The following is a 23,466-nucleotide window of genomic DNA, read 5'->3' on the forward strand; positions in this document are numbered from 1 at the left end:
TGCCCTTGCGTATAGTTCACTGAGTTAAGAGTTGGTTATTAGTAATTATGTGCCAGGCACTGCACTGAGCACTTTGCAAACGGTGTCTGCACAGCAGGGCCTCAGACATGCCTGTGAGGGGGGAACAGGGACCATTCTCCACGTGGCCGTCCCTCACTCACAGTCACAGCAAGTCAGCAGCACCAGGATCCTACCTCTGGTCTCACAGCTCGCCATCCTAAGTCCCTTTTCTCCCCTTTCTGCCTGTGTCCCACCCCAGCTGGAGCTGGGGCAGGGACTGAAGAGAAGGTGGAGCAGAAACGACTGAGGACTTGACTGCCGAGAGTCTTATGAAAGGGCTGGGTGACGGGGATGATGGTCACATAAGGATCGTTCTCAAGGTGCGTATACTTTTGACCGTACAATTTGCTCTCATCTGGCATCTCACCCCAGCCTCAGTGTCCAGAAGGTGGCACGGTAACCAGTCTGTGTCACAGGTGAGTAAGGCGGCACCCTGGAACCTGCTCTGCCCCATGAGAGTGTGGTGGCTCCTGCAGGGAACCCTGCAATGCCTACTGGGGTGGCTGCTAGCTGAATGTTAGCCTCTTACACAAAGTAAGGAGTCCAGCTGGAAAGTGAGAGAGGATGGCCTCAGTGTGGCCTAAGCCAGGCTTAGGCTGGACTTCGGCTCTCTGGCCACAAGCCACAGGCAGGGACCTGCACCTGGAAGAAAGCTGCCTGGTCCTTTGTAAATATTCCACAGCAAAATGCGCTTCAAAGACAAAGGCAGGCACAGCACAAAACCCCAAATTAGTCGATCTTAAGTACAGCAGCTGGTTTCAGTTTAATGATGTATTAGTTAGCTTTGCTATAGTAACAAACAATCCCCAAATCTCAGTGCTTATTACTACAACAAACATTTATTTCTCATTCATGTTACAGTCAATGGCTACAGGCCAGCTGCTTCAGCTCTGCTCCATGTGCCTTAGCATCCGACACTCAGGCTAAAGGAACAGCCCCTCTCTGGGAAACATGTTCCCACGGCAGAGGGAAAAGAGCAAAAGCCTACCACACGATGTTCTGTAAGCTCGGTCTGGACATGTCCACTCACATCCCTTTGCATCAGGAGCAGGGAAGTACACTCTTCCCTGGGGGACAGGGTGGGCAACGCAAGGTAAGGGTATATAAAATCCTCTAGGAAGGAGGAAGCAAAAAGCTGCAGGCAAAAATACAACGTATGACAGTGACTCAACATACAAAAAGGTTTCCCAGTTTAAAAGGCATAAAATTCTGAAATGTGAAAACTGTGACATACTGTCCAAGTATGTCACAGTTCTCCACACTGCAAAGATCAGGAAAAGTGACAAACAGTTTAGGGGGTCTGGAGGACCCCAGTTTGTAGGTCTTCATAGATACAGAAATAGGACCTGGCTTTCCTGGCCCCATCTCACCCCAAGGGATCTACAGCATCCCCACAAAGCAGCCGTCTGTGCTCGTGAAGTCACGGGAGGCCCGAGTCTCTCAGCTCTGATACCTTACAATTACAAGCATGGTTTGTGTATGTCTGCAGTGTGAGCTGTAGCTTCTCTAAGGCCTCTGACTCCGCAAAGGTTCAGAACCATGTCACTGGATTGTGAGTCAGCGTCCACAGTCCAGTGGGTTCCTCAGGTCAGAGATGGAGGCTGGTGGGTAACACAGCTCACAGTGAGTCCAAGGATGTCGTGACCAAGGCACGGAGTTTTGTACGAAGAGAGATGAGTGAAGACCAGCTGGAGCTCAGCACTCTGACCAGAGAGGCTGCAGTTCAGGAAGTCGGCAGCTCCTCCCCAACCACAATGCAGGGAAGGCCTGTCCCCAGGGTGACAGAAATAAACCGCTGGATTCTAGGAGTAGGTCCTGCTGATTCAAGTGTGCTAGACCCCAGGCTGAGGAGGAGGAGGGGGGAGGAGGTCCAGGGGGCCTGGCTCTCACAGCATGGCGCCGGTCACTTTACCTGGCGCACCTTTCTCCCCCGGAGATAATTCCTGCGAAAAGCAGAGGATCCTACACAGACCAAAAATGTTGGTGTCAGGGCTTTTACAAAGTACCTGCAGTGAACACAATAAAAGAGAGGGGTTAATTGAATTGCAATCTTAATCATCCATGGACCTTCCCAACAAGTCAAGGTGAACCGTTAGATATGAGTCAACATTAAAATGCGAGTTCAGCATATTTATTTGTTTGGTTGTTTATAAGTCTGCAAATTAGCATGACCCTCTCTCCCTTAGAACCTAGCGAGAACCTTTGGGCCAGTCCTATAGCATCATGTATGTCTATGGCTAAACGTGAAATAAAACAAGAACACGCTTTCATTCCTTCATTCAACAGTGAGTGGCCAGGGTAAGCCAGGCCCCTTGCTGAAAACACACATTAAACAACAAACAAAAATCACCATCCCTCTCTGGGGGGAGGGAAATAAATAATGACAGCAAGGCACAACTATAGAAGCATCTGTGAGGTACGGTGTTAGCCCAAGGGACGTGATTCCCTCTATGGGAAAGGGGAATCAGGAAAGGCTTCCGGGAAGCTGCCATGTCTCAGCTTGTGTTAACTGAAAAAGGGGTAGAGAGGGGGCATGGGGGAGCAAAAGCCAGGAGGTGCGGGTCACTAGAGGGTTTGCAGCTGTTGGGTATAAAGCAATGGAGTGGGCAGGCTAGGCAAGGCCTTGGCCTCCCAGGTCCAGGGGTGTTAGCAGCACCCCATGGGCTTGGGTACGGACAGAGGAGCCTGTAGCTTGGCCCAGCACCCAGTTAAGGGTCTGAAGTTGCCAGTCACCTGTGCTAAGCCGCTTGCCTATGTTACTCATTTAAAAAATAATCATTTCCAATGCATTTACACTTTCTGAGAAGCATGAAACTGGTTTTCCTCCACAAATCAGTCTGCTTTCTGTTTAGATTTCTCCCCCATTTTCTGGAAGACAGGGTAGAGTAGACCTTGGGCCTTTAAAGAATTCTGGGTAATCTGCTAACAACTGAGAAAATGAACAGCTAAAAATGTGTCTATAAACTAGAAGGGAGACTTAGGGCCAGAAAAAAGTGCTGCCAAGAGAAGTCATGGACCATATCTGAAGAAACCTTCACCTCCTGCCTGCCAGGCCAAAGCAGAAGCACCAAGGCCAGCTGGACACCCGCACCAAGTCAGTCAGCACATCACCAACTCCCATCCCAACGTGCCTCCTACACTTCTCTCCAATCCACCCTCTACTTCAGGCTTCACCACTGAAGAGTACACAAGCTCTGTACATTCCTTGGTAAATTTTACCTGAACACCCCCTGGGGCACCATACACCACCATCAGGATAGAGTTCGTGCTCCTTAGGGCATTTAAGGCTGTTGCGCACGGCCCTACCTGGTCCTCCAGCCTCATTTCCCACCACGCCCAACCACCCTCGTTGCCCTAGCTCTTTTAGCGTAGATGCAAGACATTTGCTTCGCTCAAAGCTTAGGGAAGAGTAGCCCAAGAGTCACCTTACAAAGCTACTGAGGGCATTTCCTATAGTCCAGGAACACCCCAAAGCTGAAGAAAGAGACAACTGCCAAATCCAACTGGCTGCCACTGCAACTAACAAAGGTGCCCTCTCACAGCAAGACTGCCCCTTAGTTCATCAGAGCTCTGTGACTCCTACTCTCTCAAATACCTGAGAAATATGTAGGCAACAGGTACTATCCCCATTTTAGAGATGAGGAAACAGCCCCAGGGAGGCAGTATGTGCTCAGAGCCAAAGAGCCACTAAATGACGGTGTCTGACTTCAAGAGCCAATGCTCTTTCCATGTGACAATATCAGGCGACACAGGCACAATTAGGAATAGGAGGGCCATCCCAGCTGTTTTTGGTACAAAAGCCAGGCAGCTTCTTCTTTCTCAACAAACCCCATTGACCTCTCCCTGAGGACGTCATGGCTGCAGTGCAATGGGCTGAGTCATCACACTGCAACCTGTTTGGCCGATGGCCCAGGACAGTCTCTGTGGTCGCTGTCTCACACAGTTTTGTATCCAGGGCAGAAGGGAGGGGAGTACAAGGCAAACACTCAGTGGTGGAACGAGAACCTGGCTGTATCCCTGGGATGGTGCCTGAGCATCCTTCTTGGTCTACTCAGCCCCATGAAGGTGACTCACCTAGGGTGCTGCAGCACCTGCAGCAGGGTGCTCTTGGGAGGCACCCGGTACAGTTCTGACCCGTCGTCATCCTCAAAGTAGACCTGCAGGATGAACAGAGGAGCAGGAGTCAGGTACAAATAAAGGGCTTCAGCAGCACTAGGCATGTTGAGGCCAAGTCTGGGGAAACGTTAAAGACATGCAACTGTTACTAGCTGAATGCCTCCCTTACAGAGTCGTGGAGTGTAAAGCACTCAGTCCTCTCCCACGACACTAAGAAAGGTATTACTGGCTCCATTTTCCAAAGACAGAACCAAGGCTCACAGAGGGGAAATAACTTACCGACTAAACCCAGCTAGTAAACAGAGGAGCCAAGACTGAAAGCCCAGGCCTATGAGCCTTCCCTTCCCTAACAATTCTGTGCAACAGCCATTAGGTGTGGGGAAAGAAAGCACTAGTGGCCCAGAGCAGGGGAAGAGAGATGTCCACACAGGGGACAGCCCTGTGCAGGTGTCAAAGCCCAAGTAGGCTGAGGAAGACATCTGCATAGGAGGGATGCTGGGGGGTGAGGGGTATCAGAGACCGGCCAGTGGAGATAGGCATCCTCATTGCGGACTGGCCAGCTAAGCAGGGTGAGAAGGGCAGCCACTCATGGCAGGAGGGGGCCTGCTGAGGGGAGTGAGGACCCACGCAGGATGAGGAAGAGATTCGTGCAGGGTGGTTAAGCAGCGTGGGGTGACAGAGTGCATGTAGGATGAGGAGGGCACTGTGCTGGGGCAGCAGCCTGATCGGGGGAGTCAGGAATCCAAGTGAGGTGAGGAAGGTTCCCCGAGGGAGAGGGGACACTGGTGGTGACAGGAGGGGGATTAAATATAGGAGGATTGATCAAACAAATAAATATATTAAGAATAATAGAAGCTACTGTTAAAAATATAGAAAGAGATGATGTTGGATTAGAACTGGAGATACCAGTGAGAGCTCATACACACACATACACAGCATGGGAGCAGTGGGCACCCTCCTCCCCTCACCCCTGTACTTATGAATATACCTACTACTTGACTTCTAAATGTCATTTTCCACCAAAAAGAGCCAGGCCCTCCTTGGGAAAAATGGCTGATTCTAGAGCTAAGGCAAGGAAAGCACAATTTGAGCCTTGAACATCTTGTGACAGAAAGCAAGAAGCGCTCTAAAAATGGAGACAAGTCAAAAGGACACAGAAGCAAATTTGAAGGCATTCCCACTGACCAAATCTGAGAAAATGTGAGCATAACATAACCACAGTAATAGATTATAACTCAATGAATAAAGTAAGAAACCATAAATCCACTGATATAAATGATTATGTTGGTGGTTTGATGAATAAGATATTTGTATCATTTCAAAGTACCTCCCTATAAAATACTAATTACAAAGGGGAAAAGAGTAACTTTACAGCAGAGAAGCTTGGCAAACCCCTACCTCAATCAGGGGACTAAGGTGAACATCATCAGTAATGGGACATTTGAAATTATGTGCACCTGATGGGATGCAACAAGAATACAGCATTGCTTCAGTGATATTCCAGTCAAATATACATAATCCAGGTCATGGTCACAAGGAAACCCACTGATGGACTTTCCACAAAATAACTGGTTTGTAATCTTCAAAAGTGGTAAGATCAAGAAAGCTGACGGAAGACTGAGAAAGTCTTCCATAGGCTGAAGGAGACTAAAGGGACATGAGCACTAGATACAATACAATGTGGGATTCCTTTTGCTATAAAGAACACTGCTGGGGATAGGCGGAGGGGGATCAAGATGGTGGAATAGGAGGACGTGGAGCTCACATCCCCCCACAAACATCAAAAATACATCTACATGTGGAACAATTCTCACAGAAAACTAACTGGAAACAGGTAGAAGATCTCCTATACAACCAAAGCTGCAAGAAAGATCTCCATGTGATTAGATAGGACAGAGAACAGAAAATTATCAGGTTGGGCCTGGCACCCCTGGGAGTGCTCTGTAAGGAAGAGAAGGTCCACATGGATGGATCCTCACCCTGGGAAGCCCTCTTGACTGCTGGGAAATCCGCTGACACAGATAGGGGGCTGGAGAAGCCCAGACTCTACTCGAGAGGAATGCGCGTGTGCTGGTTTGCTAACAGTCAGGGTGGAGAGACCTGCGCTGGAGGCTGCTGCCTCGCGGCACTTCCCAGTCCAAAGGGGCCAGTGTCTCGGCCACACTCACTCCACACCATAGCCTGGTGTGAGATCACGGCAAAGATCCGGTCTAGCTGCACAGAGACAGACCAGGGTGCTTGGGGTGTGATCTGAGCACAACGATGGAGACCACTGTCAGTGTACGCACCAGGGTGGCGGGCCAAACCGAGCAGACACCATCAGTGCATGCACCAAGCAGCACCGCAAGAACACACAGCGGCTAAGCACTGAATCTCAGGCAGGCAGATCCTGGGAGAGGACTCAATCTAGCTACAGAGACAGCCTGGAAGGCCTGAGATGTGATTTGGGGGTAGCTGCAAAACCCACTGTCAGCATCCAGTAGCAAGTCTAGCTGCGGCAGACATTGTCAGTGCGCACACCGGGCAGTGCCCACAAGAACACACGGTGGCTAGGCGCTGAATCTGGGGCAGTCAGGCAGGCCCTGGGTGGGAGTATGCAGTGATGGTTTCCCGGTGGGAGCACCCTAGTTCTGCCCACTCCACACTGCACCTTAGCGTCAGATCTGGAGTGGCCAGGTGCTGGGAGAGCTCTGCCACAGAGGCAACCCCAGGTCCCAGGTGGCAGCACAGCCACCTCAATTCCTGCAACCACAGTGCCCTGACCCCCACTCCAGCCTACTCCACACCACAGCCTTGCACTAGATCTGGGACGAACAAAATGGAGAAAGGGACGCGACCTTGGGCTGCTTCTGAGTGAATCATGGATGCTTACACAGGTAGTGCACAAGTCCTCCGTGAGGACACGGGCCTCACCTGCTTCAGCAACCACCTCCTTTGGGGCAGGGCACACACTCAAGGGCAACGAAGCCTGATTGAACCTGACCCTCATGGCTTCTACTCCAACAACGGAGGAGCAGACCCCACCCCTGACAGGCCATGGAGCAGAGAGGAGGCCCTGCCTCACATCCAACGCAGGCTCTGGACACCACAACACCAATCACACTCCCATCAAGGGGATAGCAGCCAGCACACTCTGATGAAAGACGTGGCAGGCATCCATACCAAAACCAGCCCTCACACCAAAAATATTGGACACACAGTCTACACAGGGACACTCCTATATAAAAACGCCCTTTTAAGACCACAGTAGATAACTGTTTTCCTAAATTCATAGGAAACAGTGAAAGTTAAGTAAAATGAAAAACCAGAGGAACTACTCCCAATTAAAAGAACAGGAGAAATCCCCTGAAAGAACAGATAATGAAACAGACCTCACCAGTCTATAAGATCCCAAGTTCAAAAAGGAAGTAATAAAAATGCTAAAGGAATTAAGAAAGATTATCGATAGAAATGCAGATCACTGTAAAAAGGAACTAGAAACTATAAAGATAAACCAATCAAAATTAGACAATTCAATTGCTGAGATAAAAACCAATCTAGAAGTAATGGATAGCAGACTAAATGACACAGAAGAACAAAAAAGTGATCTGGAAGATAGAATAATGGAAACCACCCAATCAGAACAGCAGACAGAAAGACAAACAAGAAAAAAAAAAGAAAGCAACATATGAGATCTATGGGCTAATATAAAGCGTGCCAATCTACACATAATAGGAGTTCCAGAAGGAGGAGAGAGAGAAAAGAGGATCAAAAATGTATTTGAAGAAATTATGGCTGAAAACTTCCCAAACCTAAAGAAGAAAATAGATATCCAGGTACAGGAAGCACAGAGAGTCCCAAACAAGATGAACCCTAACAGACCCACAACAAAACATATCATAATTAAAATGGCAAAAGTTGAAGAGAAGATCCAAAGTCAGAAAGAGAAACACAAAGAGTCAGTTAAAAGGGAACCCCCATAAGGCTATCAGCTGATTTGTCTACAAAAACAAACCCAGAGGGAGTGGCATGATATATTCAAAGTCCTGAAAGGGAAAAATCTGCAACCTAGGATACCCTACCCAGCAAGATTATCATTTATAACAGAAGGAAGGATAAAGAATTTCTCAGACAAGCAAAAGCTAAAAGAATTCAGCAATATTAAGGGTCTTCAGTATTGAAGGGTCTTCTCTAACTATAACAGAAAAGAAGCAAGAATCTATTGGAAAGATCACAACAGGAAAGGTAAATATATAAAAGGATTGAAGATCACTTGAATAAGCCAGTACATAGATTAAAAAATAATCAAAAAATTTTGTAAAATCGATTATAACTACAATTAATAGCAAAAGGATAAGCATGAAGATGTACAATAAATAGGACATAAAAATCAGAAAATGTGTGTGTGTGTGAGTATAAAAATGTAGATTTTTTACAATGTGTTTGAACTTGTATGACCATCAGTTTAAAGCAAGTAGATATTGGGAATTCCCTGGAGGTCCAGTGGTTAGGACTTGGAACTTTCACTGCCAGGGCCTGGGTTCAATCCCTGGTTTGGGAACTAAATAATGCAAGCCATGCAGCGTGGCAAAAAAAAAAAAAAAAAAAGGCAAGTAGATGTACATATAGCTATGGATCAACATACTTGAATTCCACGGTAACCAAAAATGAAAAACATAAAACAGATTCACAAAAATCAAAAATAAAGGAATTCAAGCATACTACAACAAAATCATCAAACCACAAAAGGAAAGACAAAAAGAAGAAACAATCAAAGAACTACAAAAACGACTGGAAAACAAGGTTTAAAATGGTAATAAGTACATACCTAGCATTAATTGCTTTAAATGTCAATGGACTAAATGCTCTAATCAAAAGACATAGAGTGGCAGATTGGATTAAAAAAAGCAAGAACCAGGGACTTCCCTGGCAGCACAGTGGTTAAGAATCTGCCTGCCAATACAGGGGACACAGGTTCGATCCCTGGTCCGGGAAGATTCCACGTGCTGCAGAACAACTAAGCCCACGTGTCACAACTACTGAACCTGTGCTCTAGAGCCCACAAGCCACAACTACTGATCCCACGTGCCAAAACTACTGAAGCCCGCATGCCATAACTACTGTAGCCCACACACCTAGAGCCCGTGGTCCACAACAAGAGAAGCCACTGCAGTGAGAAGCCCACACACCACAACGAAGAGTAGGCCCCGCTTACCGCAACTAGAGAAAGCCCACACGCAGCAGCGAAAACCCAATGCAGCCAAAACTAAATAAATTAAAAAAAAAAAAAAAAAGAACCAGGACTGCCCTGGTAGTCCAATGGTAAAGAATCTGCCTTACAATGCAGGGGACATGGGTTCGATCCCTGGTCAGGGAACTAAGATCCCACATGCCATGGGGCAACTCAGCCCATGTGCCACAACTACTGAGCTCATGCACCTCAACTAGAGAGCCCGCGTGCCACAAACTACAGAGCCCACACACTCTGGAACCCACACACCACAACTACAGAGCCCACGTGCCCTGGAGCCTGTGTGCCGCAACTAGAGAAGAGAAAACCTGCACGCCACAATGAGAGAGAAGCCCGTGCACCATAACAAAAGATCCTGCATGCTTCAACGAAGATCCCGTATGCCACAACTAAGACCTGATGCAGCCAAAAATAAATTAAATAAATAAAAAATAAATAAGTCTTAAAAAAAAGAAAAACAAGAACCTACAATATGCTGCCTACAAGAGACTCACTTCAGGGCTAAAGACACACACAGACTGAAAGTGAGGGGATGGAAAAAGATATTTCATGCAAACAGGAATGACAAGAAAGAGGGGGTAGCAATATTCATATCAGACAAAATAGACTTTAAAACAAAGGCCATAAGGAATGACAAAGGACATTACAGAATGATAAAGGCATCAATACAAGAAGAGATATGCACCCAATATAGGAGCACCTAAATACGTAAAACAAATACTAACAGACATAAAGGGAGAAAGTGACAGTAATACAATAAAAGTAGGAGACTTTAACACCCCACTGACAACAATGGACAGATCATCCAGAAAGAAAATCAGTAAGGCAACAGAGGTCCTAAATGACACAACAGACCAACTGGACTTAATTGATATCTACAGGACACTATATCCAAACAAACAAACAAACCCAAAAACCCCCACATTCTTTTCAAGTGCACACAGAATATTCTCTAGGATAGACCACATACTAGGGTCACAAAATGAGAAAAATGGGAAAAGGATGAACACATGGAGACTAAACAACAAGCTACTAAAAAAACAATGGGTCATCAATGAAATCAAAGAAATCAGAAATACCTTGAGACAAACAACAATGAAAACACAATCTTACAAAATCTATGGGATAAAGCAAATACAGTTCTAAGAGGGAAGTTCATAACAACACAGGCCTTACTCAAGAAACAAGAAAAACGTCAAATAAACAACATAACCTACCACCTAAAAGAATTAGAAAAAGTAGAATAAACAAAACCCAAAGTCAGCAGAAAGAAAGAATAAAGATCAGAGATGAAGAAAATAAAAGAGATTAAAAAAACAATAGAAAAGATCAATAAAAGCAAGAGCCAGCTTTTGAAAAGATAAACAAAATCAGCATACTTCTAGCCAGGCTCAACAGGAAAAGAAAGGACCCAGTTAAACAAAATGAGAAATGAAAGAGGAGAAATAACAACTGATACCACAGAAATACAAAAAATCGTAAGAGTTTACTATGAACAGTTATATGCCAACAAATCGGACAACCTAGATGAAATGAACAAGTTCCTAGGAACATACAGGCTGCCAAAACTGAGTCAAGAAGAAACAGGTAATTTGAACAGACCAATCACTAGAAATGAAATAGAATGTTAATTTAAAAATCTCCCTGCAAACACAAGTCTAGGACCAGACAGCTTCATTAGCAAATTCTACCAAACAAACAAAGAACTTACACCTATCCTTCTCAAACTATTTCAAAAACTTGAAGAGGACGGAAAACTCCCAAATTCATTCTATGAAGCCACCATCACCATGGTACCAAAACCAGACAAAGACACTACAAGAAATTACAGTCCAGTATCTTTGATGAATACAGATGCAAAAATCCTCTACAAAATATTAGCAAACCAAATCCAACAACACATAAAAAGGATCATACACCATGATCAAGTTGGATTCATTCCAGGGCCACAAGGATGGTTCAACGTATGCAAATCAATGTGATACACCACATTAACAAAAGGAAGACAAAAACCATGTGATCATCTCAATAGACACCAGAAAAGCATTTAACAAAATTCAACATCCATTCATGATAATGTTCCCTCTATACCTACTCACCAAAGTATAGAGGGAACATATCTCAACATGATAAAAGCCATTTATGACAAACTCACAGCCAATGTAATACTCAATGGTGAAAAGCTCAAAGCCTTCCCACTAAATTTTGGAATAAGACAAGGATGCCCACTCTCATCACTTCTATTCAACATAGTATTGGAAGTCTGAGCCACAGCAATCAGATAAGAAAAAGAAATAAAAGGTATCCAAATTGGAAGGGAAGAGGTAAAACTGTCACTACTTGCAAATGACATGATACTCTATATATAGAGAACCCTAAAGTCTCCACACAGAAACTATTAGAATTAATACATGAATTCAGCAACGTAGCAGGATACAAGATTAATATACAAAAATCTGTTGTATTTCTTTACACTAACAAAGAAATATAAGTTTAAAAAAATCCCATTTAAAATCACATCAAAAAATAAAATAAAATACCTAGGAATAAACATAAGCAAGGAGGTGAAAGACCAATGTGCTGAAAACTATAAAACACTGATAAAGGAAACTGAAGATTCAAAGAAATGGAAATATATTCCATGCTCTTGGATTGAAAGAATATTGTTAAAATGTCCATGCTACCAAAAGCAATCTACTCACTTAATGCAATCCCTAACAAAATACCCATGACTGGGACTTCCCTGGTGGCTCAGTGGTTAAGACTTTGCGCTCTCAATGCAGGGAGCCCACGTTCAAACCCTGGTCAGGGAACTAGATCCCACATGCGTACTGCAACTAAGAGTTCGCATGCCACAACTAAGAAGCCCGCAAACCACAACTAAGGAGCCGGTGAGCCACAACTAAGGAGCCCGCCTGCTGCAACTAAGACCTGGTGCAACCAAATATATATATATATATATATATATATATATATATAGAGAGAGAGAGAGAGAGAGAGAGAGAGAGCTAAAAAAAAGTACCCATGGCATTTTTCACAGAACCAGAACAAATAATACTAAAATTTATATGGAATCACAAAAGACTAAGAATTGCCAAAGCAATTCTGAGGAAAAAGAAGAAAGCTGGAGGAGTAACCCTTCCAGATTTCAGTCTATGCCACAGAGCTACAGTAATCAAAATGGCATGCTGGACTTCCCTGGTGGTGCAGTGGTTAAGAATCTGCCTGCTTGGACTTCACTGGTGGTGCAGAGGTTAAGAATCCACCTGCCAATGCAAGGGACACGGGTTCGAGCCCTGGTCCAGGAAGATCCCACATGCCACGGAGCAACTAAGCCCATGTGCCACAACTACTGAGCCTGCGTGCCACAACTACTGAGCCTGCGTGCCACAACTACTGAAGCCTGCATGCCTAGAGCCTGATCTCTGCAACAAGAGAAGCCACTGCAATGAGAAGCCCATGCACTGCAATAAAGAGTAGCCTCACTCGCCACAACTAGAGAAACCCCACGTGTAGCAACAAAGGCCCAACACAGCCAAAAATAAATAAATAAATAAATAAAAATTTTAATTAAAAAAAGAAAAGAATCTGCCTGCCAATGCAGGGGACAAGGGTCCAAGCCCTGGTCCAGGAAGATCCCACATGCCACAAAGCAACTAAGCCCATGCACCACAACTACTGAGCCTGCGCTCTAGAGCCTGTGAGCCACAACTACTAAGCCGTGTGCCACAACTACTGAAGGCTGTGCACCTAGAGCCCATGCTCCGCAACAAGGGAAGCCACTGCAATGAGAAGCCCACGCACCGCAAAGAAGAGTAGCCCCCACTCAACACAACTAGAGAAAAGCCTGTGCACAGCAATGAAGACCCAACACAGCCAAAAATAAACAAAACAAAACAAAAAACAGCATTGTACTGGCACAAAAACAGACATAGAGCTTAATGGAACAGAATAGAGAGTCCTGAAATAAACCCACACACCTACAGTCAATTAATCTATGACAAAGGATGCAAGAATATACAATGGAGAAGACAGTTTCTTCAGCAAATAGTGTTGAGGAAAGCTGGACAGCTACATGTAAATCAATGAAATTAGAACATTCCTTCACATTATATACAAAAATAAACCCCAAATGTTTTTCAGATCTAAATATAAAACATGACACCATAAAACTCCTAGAAGAGAACACAGGCAAAACATTATCTGACACAAATCGTAGCAATATTTTCTTAAGTCTCCCAAGGCCAAAATATAAAACCAAAAATAAACAAATGGGACCTAATCAAACTTAAAAGCTTTTTCACAGCAAAGGAAACCATCAACAAAATGAAAAAACAACCTATAGAATGGGAGAAAATATTTGCAAATGATGCAACTGACAAGGGGTTAATATCCAAAATATACAAACAGCTCATACAACTCAATATCAAACCCAATCAAAAACAGGCAGAAGACCCAAATGGACATTTTTCCAAAGAAGACATACAGATGGCCAACAGGGACATGAAAAGATGCTCAACATCGTCAAGTATTAAAGAAATGCAAATCAAAAACCACAATGAGGTATCACCACACTTAATAAATTAGGAGCATGGGATTAACAGATACAAACTACTATACATAAAATAGATAAGCAACAAAGATTTACTGTACGGCACAGGGAACTATATTCAATATCTTATAATAACCTATAATGGAAAATAATCTGGAAAAATATAATTGAATCACTGCTGTACACCTGAAACTAACACAATACTGTAAATCAACTATACTTCAATTAAAAGAAAATTTTTTTTAATTAGTAGTGTGTGCCAAAAAAAAAAAAAACATTACTGAGGGAAAATTTGTGAAAACTGATGGAGTCTGAGGATTAGCTGGTAAGAGTGTATTAAAGATAATTTCCTGATTTTGATGACTGACTGGAATCATGAAAGAAAATGTCCTTTTTGCAGGAAATAGACACTTAAGAATTCAGGAGTGATGGGGCATCAGTTGGCATCTTACTCTCAAATAGTTAGAAGATAAATTCTTTGTCCTGTAAAGTTGTGATTATTTTTTTAAGTTGCAACAATGGAATGTTATTCAGCCTTAAAAAAGAATAAGATTCTGACCCATGCTACAACATGATGAATCTTAAAGACATTACACCAAGTGAAATAAGCCAGATACAAAAGGACAAATACTGTATGATTCCACTTATATGAGAGATAAATTCAGAGACATAAAGTAGCAGGGTAGATGCTATGGGCTGAGGGGAAGGGAAAATAGGGAGTTATCAATTAATGGGCATGGAGTTTCAGTTTAGCATGATGAAAATGGAGACAGATGGTGGTGATGGTTGTACAACAATGTGAATGTACTTAACACTACTGAACTGTGCACTTAAAATGGTTAAAATGGTAAATTTTATGTTTTGTGTATTTTACCACAATTTTTTTTAAAAAGGCAGTGAAACCTCACTGCACTCCCTGTTCCTCCCCACCCCAATTCCCATAGAGGAACAAAATAAAACTTCTCTTACCTCTAAATTATCAGGGCAGTATTTTTGCTCTAAATCCCAAGAGGGCGTTTCACCAAACATCACCATTAGATGATCAATAAACCTAAGGAGATATAACATGTACTTTCTGGGTATCAATAACTCATAATCTGTTTTCCTACATCCCATGCCCTGGACACCAATTCACAGAGATATCAAGAATGTATAAATCATGAAATGCAGGCTTAATCCATTTTGACAGCAGTGCCCAAAATGTGTGTATCACTTGTCCTATTATGACATAGTAATTCTCTTTAAACTCACTCAGCATTAACAACATTCTTATATTCAGCCACATTCTAAGCATTAACCCTATGAAATCACATGTTAAAACGCCAGATATATGTTTTCTTATAAATATACCCTTCAGTTCTATGCAGGTACTACCTCCAATGATTTAATCTCTCACGAGACAAGTACCAGCGCTTGACAAACACTGTACTGTGGTCTGTCACTGCAAAGCTACTTAGTAAAAGGAGAAATCAGCTATGGAATAGAGAGGTTATACCAACCAGACTGTGTAAAACCCTCTAAAACTATTCTCTTTCCTCTGCAACCAAAAATCCACCTGTCCATCCTGCAGAGACAGCAGGGAAGAGCATGCAAGCATAGCAGAGGGCTCCTGGGGAAGGAAGTACCTGGAGTCCTCGTGAAAGGCAGAGATGAAGTCTGACTGGGCATACTCTGGGTACAGAAGGAGCACAGGCCAGCTCAGGCTTCCCCCATCATCTACACTCAGCCTGGCTCCGGAGAGGTTCTCAGAAGTGAGCCTGTTCAGGATGAGCTCACCGAGACCTTCTGAGGCTGAATCTTCTTCATCGTCTCCAACAGCTTCAGACACTAGCTTGATGTTCCTAGCCTGGGTTAAAAAAAGAAAACACACACCTTATGTGTGGAAGGATGCAAACTCATTTCACTAAAACAAGGAAACCATAACACTACGAGCTCCCTGAGAGCCAGCTCTACACATGATTCGTCTTCATTATCCCTGAGACTTGTTTAACTCACCTTTACTGGGCATCTACCACATGCTAGACTCTGTCACAGACATGAGCTAGACATGGTAATAAGTACAACACAAGCTAAGAAGTAAAGCTGTGGAACTGTAGACCGTAAATAATTAATTCAGCCTGGGGGCTGGAGGGGACTGGGGGATGCTAGGCCTTGAACAATGACTTTGAAAAGCAGAAAAGTTGGGGGGCAGGGGAGTGGGAAGGGCATTCTACCCCAAGTAACAGCCAAGGAACAGCATGTGCAAAGGTACAGAAAAGATGCAGAGAGAGGCATGTACGAACATGGCAAACGTTTCCATTTAGCTAGGACATGGGATAATAAAAATAATGCACACACTGACTTAATCTTGATTGTCTCATAGAAATAAGGATAAATCAAAGGTCTGAATAGTAGAGTCACCCCTTACGTATGTTGTGTGGAAGCTCCTAAGGCTAGCACACAAGGGGAAAATGACATGTAATCAAAATTACCTTGATGCTATCTCCTAAATCAGGGGTTGGCAAACTTTCCCTTAAAGGATCGGATAAGAAATATTTTAGGTTTTGCGGGCCAAATGGTCTCTGTTGATATTACTCAACCCTGCCACTGTAGTGTGAAAACAGCCATTGGTAAGACATACACAAACAGGCAGGGCTATAAGCCACTGGCTGCAGCTTGCTGACCCCTGCTTTAAACCACTAAAATGTAGTATATACAGCTTTGTGTATATTACTCTTGAGATTAATTCTTAAGTACACTGAAGTTTGAGATGCACAGTTAAAGGAGAGAACCAAAATAAGGTCTGTATGCAAATGTCTGGGCATTCCACTATTCTACATTTTAGAAAATGACCAAATCCCTCTGGAGTATTCCCTTCTGTTTAATCTGTTAACGTGTTAACAGATTCCTTGTTGTGCGGAGGGACGAGTGGAGTGCATCTTAGAACCGTGACGTTCTCAAAGTCAAGAAGTAATTTAAATAGGCACATAATTTAACTCTGCAAAGAATGAAACCAAGAACCTACCCCACAATCTCATAGCCAGTATTACCTCTCCTGAGTAGCCAAGGCTCAAAGTGACTTGTGAAAGCAAGATTTGGCTCAGACTACATTCATTTAAAATGCAGTAAAGAGAGATAGAATTTTGTGTTGTTATAGTTAGAAGAGCTACATCCTAAAAATTCACTTTCTCAGGATGCAGTATAACACAGGGGCTGAGAGCAAGGACCTGGCTCTGACACATATTAGCTGTGTGAGGTTTCTTCATCTCCCTGAGACTATGTGCTCATCTAGCAAAAACAGGAGCAAGAAGATCTACCCTAGAAGGCTACTGTGAAGATTAGATAATGCTTAACCGAAAGCTACTAAATTCAGTATATGTTACCTGAAACCAACACATACATGCAAGTGAGAGAGCTGACGGAACTCAGAAGGTCTGATTTGTCACACTGCTTCACCAAAAGCAGAAAGAAAATGTACAACTCATTCAGGTAAAGCATTCCCAGAAAGGTTCCCAATAGGCTTCAGGATTAGTGGATTTCATAAGACCAGAAGGGCCTAAAGTTTGAGAACTCACCATGATAGCCTGGAGTAAAGCCTCATTCTGATTCTGCTCCTTCTTTTCTTTCAACTTTGCTTTCCTTATATCCCTCTGTTCAGTTCGCTGAAAATGAAATTCAGATGCATCAGCTCCAGAGAACTTGCCTCCGCTTTTTACCCCAGCCTGATCCTAAATAGCTATCTCTGGTCTCTATTCAACCCAGGCTCCTGTATATGAAGGGATACCAGTGGCTGGATTCAGTTCAATAAACATTTAAGCAGCACATATCTGGGTGCCAGGACCAGTGGCAGCAAAAATATTAAAATCTACCCAAGGAGCTCATAGTCCACTGAGGGGGACAGACATGTAAAAAGGTCTACGTGTTAGCCTGGTAGTATGAACTGAGTGCTATGAAACACAGAGAAGGGAGTGACTGATTCTGCCCCATCGAGAAGGTGGGTTTAGACAGAAACCAGATGAAAGAGAGAGGGCATTCTTGGTAGAGGGACTGACATCAGGGCCAATGGGGCATTTAAACTTCTCTGTTATGGCTGGGGTTTAGGAAAACACACTGGAAAAACGCAGGCCAAGAACTTATCAGAGCCTCTGCCTTTTGCACAATTACAGTCCATGAGAGAAAAATACCACCAGTCTACTTCATCTGGCAGAAATATAATTTAGATTTCCTTCTCCTGCTAATCTACCCAAAGCCAGGTGATCGTACTCCTACCTACCCTCAGGATTGTGATTAGTAGGGGCCAACTTTTTCTGTAAACGGCCAGACAGTAAATATTTTAGGCTTTGCAGACCATGTATGGTCTCTGTGAAATATTATCTGGCTTTGTTTGTTGCTTTGTTTGTTGTTTATAACCCTCTAAAAATATGAAAAACATTCTTGGTTCATAGAACGTACAAAAACAGAACGAAGGCTGGATTTGGCCTGTGGGTCAGTTTGCTGAGCCCTGCTCTAAAATATAGCACCAACCATCCCTTATCCTCCCCACAAGAGCCCCACAAGGGCTAACATAGATCTTCTTTTTCTTATGAACAAAGTCTACCCTTTCAGGAGACAACGGCTGATAATTCTTGGCCATCCTTCTCCAATCCAGTCTGCCAGGAGCTGCAAAAATCCTTTCTGGGCTTCCCTGGTGGCGCGGTGGTTGAGAGTCCGCCTGCCGATGGAGGGGACATGGGTTCGTGCCCCGGTCTGGGAGGATCCCACATGCCACGGAGCGGCTGGGCCCGTGAACCATGGCCGCTGAGCCTGCGCGTAGAGAGCCTGTGCTCCGCAATGGGAGAGGCCACAGCAGTGAGAGGCCCGTGTACCGCAAAAAAAAAAAAAAAAAAAAAAAAAAAAATCCTTTCTGCTGTTAGGAAGTTTGATTATTCTACCAAGAGTAATCAAACCCATGGATACCACTAGAACTATGTCCAGTTCTGCCTTCACAGTTGAGCTACACCGGACCACAGTGTCTGGTCCACATTAGAGAATGATTAAGATGGATGATTAAGGATGACTTGTATTCTGTCCCATGTTGTTTTTCCTCTGACTTACAGATGCAAGTGGGAGGATGTGATTTCCCTGCTGTCTCACCTGAAGTTTGGGGTCTTGCAGCCCGCCTAAAGCCCACATAACCCCTAGGTCAGAGGAGTCCTGAACTATGAAGTTTGCTGCCCCTTTATATATGTAAAAAAAGTCAACTCTGTTGAGAATTTAAGTGTATAGTTAGATGAGTTTTGACAAATGTATACCCTGAGTACCCAACACTCCAATCAAGATACAGAACATTCTAGAAAGTTCCCTCATACCTCTTTGCAGTCCATCACCCTCCCATCCCATCACTGATAGGTTTGTTTCTTTTCATTACCAAGTCATATTCCATTGTTTGAATACACCTCACTTTGCTTATCTATTCTGTTGATGGACACAAGGGCTGTTTCTGGATTATTATGAATAAAATTGGCTACCAACATTCTTATACAAGTCTTCTTATGAACATGTTTTCATTTCTCTTAGCTAAATACCTAGGAGTAAAATTGCTGAGTCATAGGATAGGTATATAAAACTGACAAACTGATTTCCAAAGTGGTTTATATCCCACTGACAATTTATGAGAGTTCCAACTCCTTCACATCTCTGCCAATATTAGGTATTGTCAGTCTTGTGAACTGGGATTGCACTTTTTTTAAAAAAAAATATTTATTTATTTATTTATTTTTGGCTGTGTTAGGTCTTCGTTTCTGTGCGAGGGTTTTCTCTAGTTGCGGTGAGCAGGGGCCACTCTCCATTGCGGTGCACGGGCCTCTCACTGTCACGGCCTGTCTTGTTGCGGAGCACAAACTCCAGACGCACAGGCTCAGTAGTTGTGGCTCACGGGCCTAGTTGTTCCGCAGCATGTGGGATCTTCCCAGACCAGGGCTCGAACCCGTGTTCCCTGCATTGGCAGGCAGATTCTCAACCACTGCACCACCAGGGAAGCCCAGCACTGATGTTTAAGTTGCATTCTCCCCCCACGTGACTAATGATACTATGTATATTTTTATGTGCTACTGTAAATCTTTTGAGAAGTGTCTGTTTCTTTTGCAAAATTAAAAAAAATTTCATATTGAATAAATTTCTTTATGTATTCTGGATACAAATCCTTTGTTAGATATACAGTTGACCCTTGAACAATGCCAGGGTTAATCCATGTATAACTCATAGTCCGCCCTCTGTATCCTCTATTTTTCCACATCCTCAGGTTCAACCAACCATGAACCACCCACGTAGTTCTGTGGTATTTACTATTGAAAAATATCCACATATAAGTGGACGTGTGCAATTCAAACTCCTGTGGTTCAAGGATCAACTGTATGTAATACAAATATTTTCTTGCATTCCATGGCTTGCCTTTTAATCTTCTTATTGATGTCTTTTATAGAATAGAAAATTTTCAGTTTTGACCAAGTCCAATTTATCAATAATTTTTTATTTCATGGTTAGTATATATTTAAAAAATTTTTTTTAAATTGAGGTGAAATTCACATGACATAGAATTAACCATTCTGAAGTTTACAATTCAGTGGCATTTAGTACATTCACTTTATTGTGCAACCACCACCTCTATCTAGTTCCAAGACTTTTCAACACCCTAAAAAGAAATCTCAAGCCCATTAAGCAGTCACTCAACATTTCCCCCTTCCCCCAAACCCTGGCAACCACTAATGTGCTTTCTCTCTCTACAGATTTATGTATTTTGGATGTTTCATATACATGGAATCATACAATATGTGTTCTTTTGTATCTGCCTTCTTTCCCTCAGCATGGTATTTTTAAGGTTCGTCTACACTGTAGCATGTATCAGTACTTCATTCCTTTTTACAGTACTTTATTCCTTTTTTTCTACCATCTATCTACCATGATGGACATTTAGATTGTTTCCATGTTTTGGCCATTATGAATATTGTTGCTATGTACATTCATGTACAAGTATTTGTTTGAATATTTGGTTTCAATCCTTTTGGGTATATATACCTAGGAGTGGAAGTGCTGGGTCATATGGCAATTTTATGGTTAATTTTTTTAGGAACTGTCAAACTGTTTTCCATAGTAGCTGTACCATTTTACATTCCCACCAGCAACTTATGAGGGTTTCAATTTCTCCACATCTTCATCATTTGTTATCTTCCTTTAAAAAAAAATTAGAGCTATCCTAGTGGGTATGAAATAGTATCTCACTGTGGTTTTGATTTACATTTCCTTAATGACTAATGATGTTAAGCATCTTTCATGTGTTTGTCAGTCATTTTTGTATTATATTGCAGTGACATCTATTCAGATCCTTTGCCCACTTAAATAATTGGGTTGTCTTTTTAATTATTGACATGTTAAGAGTCCGTTATATATTCTAGATAAAAGTCTCTTATAGATATATGATATAAATATTATCTCCCATTCTGTGGGTTGCCTTTTCACTTTCTCAATGGTGTCTTTTGAAGAACAAAAGTTTTTAACCTTTGATGAAGTCCGGTTTACCTATTTGTCCTTTTGTTGCTTATGCGTTTTGTGTCATATCTAAGAAACCATTGCCTAACCCAAGGTCATGAAGATTTATGCTGATGTTTTCCTCTAAGAGTTTTACAGTTTTAGTTCTTTGAACCATTTCGAGGTAGAGAGAGAGAGAGAGTGTGTGTGTGTGTGTGTGTGTGTGTGTGTGTGTTTTAGGGTCCAAGTTCATTCTTTTGCACGTGGATATCCAGTTGTCCCAGAATCATTTGTTGAAAAGACTATTCCTTCCCCATTAAACGGTCTAGGTACCCTTGTCGCAAATCATCTATATATAAATGTGAGGGGTTATTTCTGAGCTCTCAATTCTATTATATTGATCTATATGTCTATATTTACACCAGTACCACAATGTCTTTATTACTATAGCTTTATAGTAAGATTTGAAATTGGGAATTTTGAGTTCTCTAACTTTATTTTTGTTTTTCAGGATTGTTTTAGCTATTCTGGGTCCCTTGAATTTCCATGTGAATATTACAATCAGCTTGTCAATATTCTTCAAATAAACTAATTGAAATTTTGAGGAAGATTACATTGAATTTGTACACCAATTTAGGGAGTACTGTCATCTTAACAATATTAAGATCTGATCCATAAGGGACTTCCCTGGTGGTCCAGTGGTTAAGAATCTGCCTTCCAATGCAGAGGATGTGGGTTTGATCCCTGGTCGGAGAACTAAGTTCCCACATGCCGTGGAGCAACTAAGCCCGTGTGCTGCAACTACTGAGCACACGGGCCACAACTAGAGAGAAGCCCATGCGCCACAAGGAGCCCATGCACCGCAGCAGAGGATCCCGCATGCTACAGTGATGATCCCAACAAAGATCCTGCGTGCTGCAACTAAGACCTAATGCAGCCAATAATAAAATAAGTAAATAAAAAATTTTTTTAAAAGATCTGATCCATGAATATGGGATGTCTTCCCATTTATTTAGGTTTAATTTCTTTCAACAATGTTTTGTATTTTCAAAGTATAAATTTTATGCTACTTTTGTTAAATTTATTCCTAAATATTTTATTCTTTTTGATGCTAGTAAATGGAATTTTCTTAATTCCACATTTGGAATGTTCATTAAAAGTGTAGAGAATACAGTTCATCGGTGTATTCTGACATATCCTACCAGCTTGGTGGACTAATTTACTAGTTCCAATAGTTTAGTGGATTCTTTAGAATTTTCTATATATGAGCTCGTATCATTTACAAATAGTTTTACTTCTTCCTCTCCATCATTTTTGAAGGGTAAGTTTGCTGGATATAGAATTCTTGGTTGACAGTCTTTTTCTTTCAGCACTTTTCATGTCATCCCACTGCCCTTTGGCTAACATGGTTTCTGATGAGAAATCAGCTATTAATTTTATTGAGGATCTCATATATGAAGAGTCACTTCTCTTTTGATGCTTTTAAGATTCTCTTCTTTGTCTTTGACTTTTAACAGTTTGATTATGATGTGTCTGGATATAGATTTCTTTAAGTATATCCTACTTGGTGTTTGTTAAGCTTCTTGGGAGAGTAGCTTACTATTTCCCATCAAATCTGGGAAGTTTTCGGCTGTTACTTCTTCAAATATTCTTTTACCCCTTTCTCTATCCTGGGACTCTCATTATGCCTATGATATGCTTGATGGCATCCCATAAGTCTCTCAGTCTCTCTTCATCTTTCTTTGTTCTTTTTTCTTTCTATTCCTCAGACTGAGTAATCACAATTGACCTATCTTCAAAGTTCTATTCTTGAACCCCTTAGTGAATTTCTCATTTCAGTTGTTAATTTTTCTTTAATGATATTCCCTATTTGGTGAGTGAGTGTTCCCGTGTTTTTCGGGTGTTTTTTTTTTTTTTTTGCGGTACATGGGCCTCTCACTGTTGTGGCCTCTCCCATTGCGGAGCACAGGCTCCGAACACGCAGGCTCAGCGGCCATGGCTCACGGGCCTAGCCACTCCGCGGCAT

General features: G+C 42.6%; 1 protein-coding gene across 1 annotated transcript in view; it reads right to left on the reverse strand.

Moving 5' to 3' along the window:
* Positions 1 to 873: 873 nt before the first annotated feature.
* Positions 874 to 23,466, reverse strand: part of TTC4 (tetratricopeptide repeat domain 4) — a 41,706-nt gene continuing 19,113 nt past the window's right edge. The window contains exons 6-10 of the mRNA XM_081226597.1: positions 17,513 to 17,599; positions 15,584 to 15,804; positions 14,928 to 15,009; positions 4,135 to 4,217; positions 874 to 2,066 (exon numbers count right to left, since the gene is read on the reverse strand). Coding sequence (XP_081082723.1) covers positions 1,964 to 2,066; positions 4,135 to 4,217; positions 14,928 to 15,009; positions 15,584 to 15,804; positions 17,513 to 17,599 — 576 coding nt within the window. The 3' untranslated portion in view covers positions 874 to 1,963. The remainder of the gene's footprint in view (positions 2,067 to 4,134; positions 4,218 to 14,927; positions 15,010 to 15,583; positions 15,805 to 17,512; positions 17,600 to 23,466) is intronic.

This window comes from Mesoplodon bidens, assembly GCF_964165515.1.
Source record: "Mesoplodon bidens genome assembly, chromosome: 2".
Classification (NCBI taxonomy): domain Eukaryota; kingdom Metazoa; phylum Chordata; class Mammalia; order Artiodactyla; family Ziphiidae; genus Mesoplodon; species Mesoplodon bidens.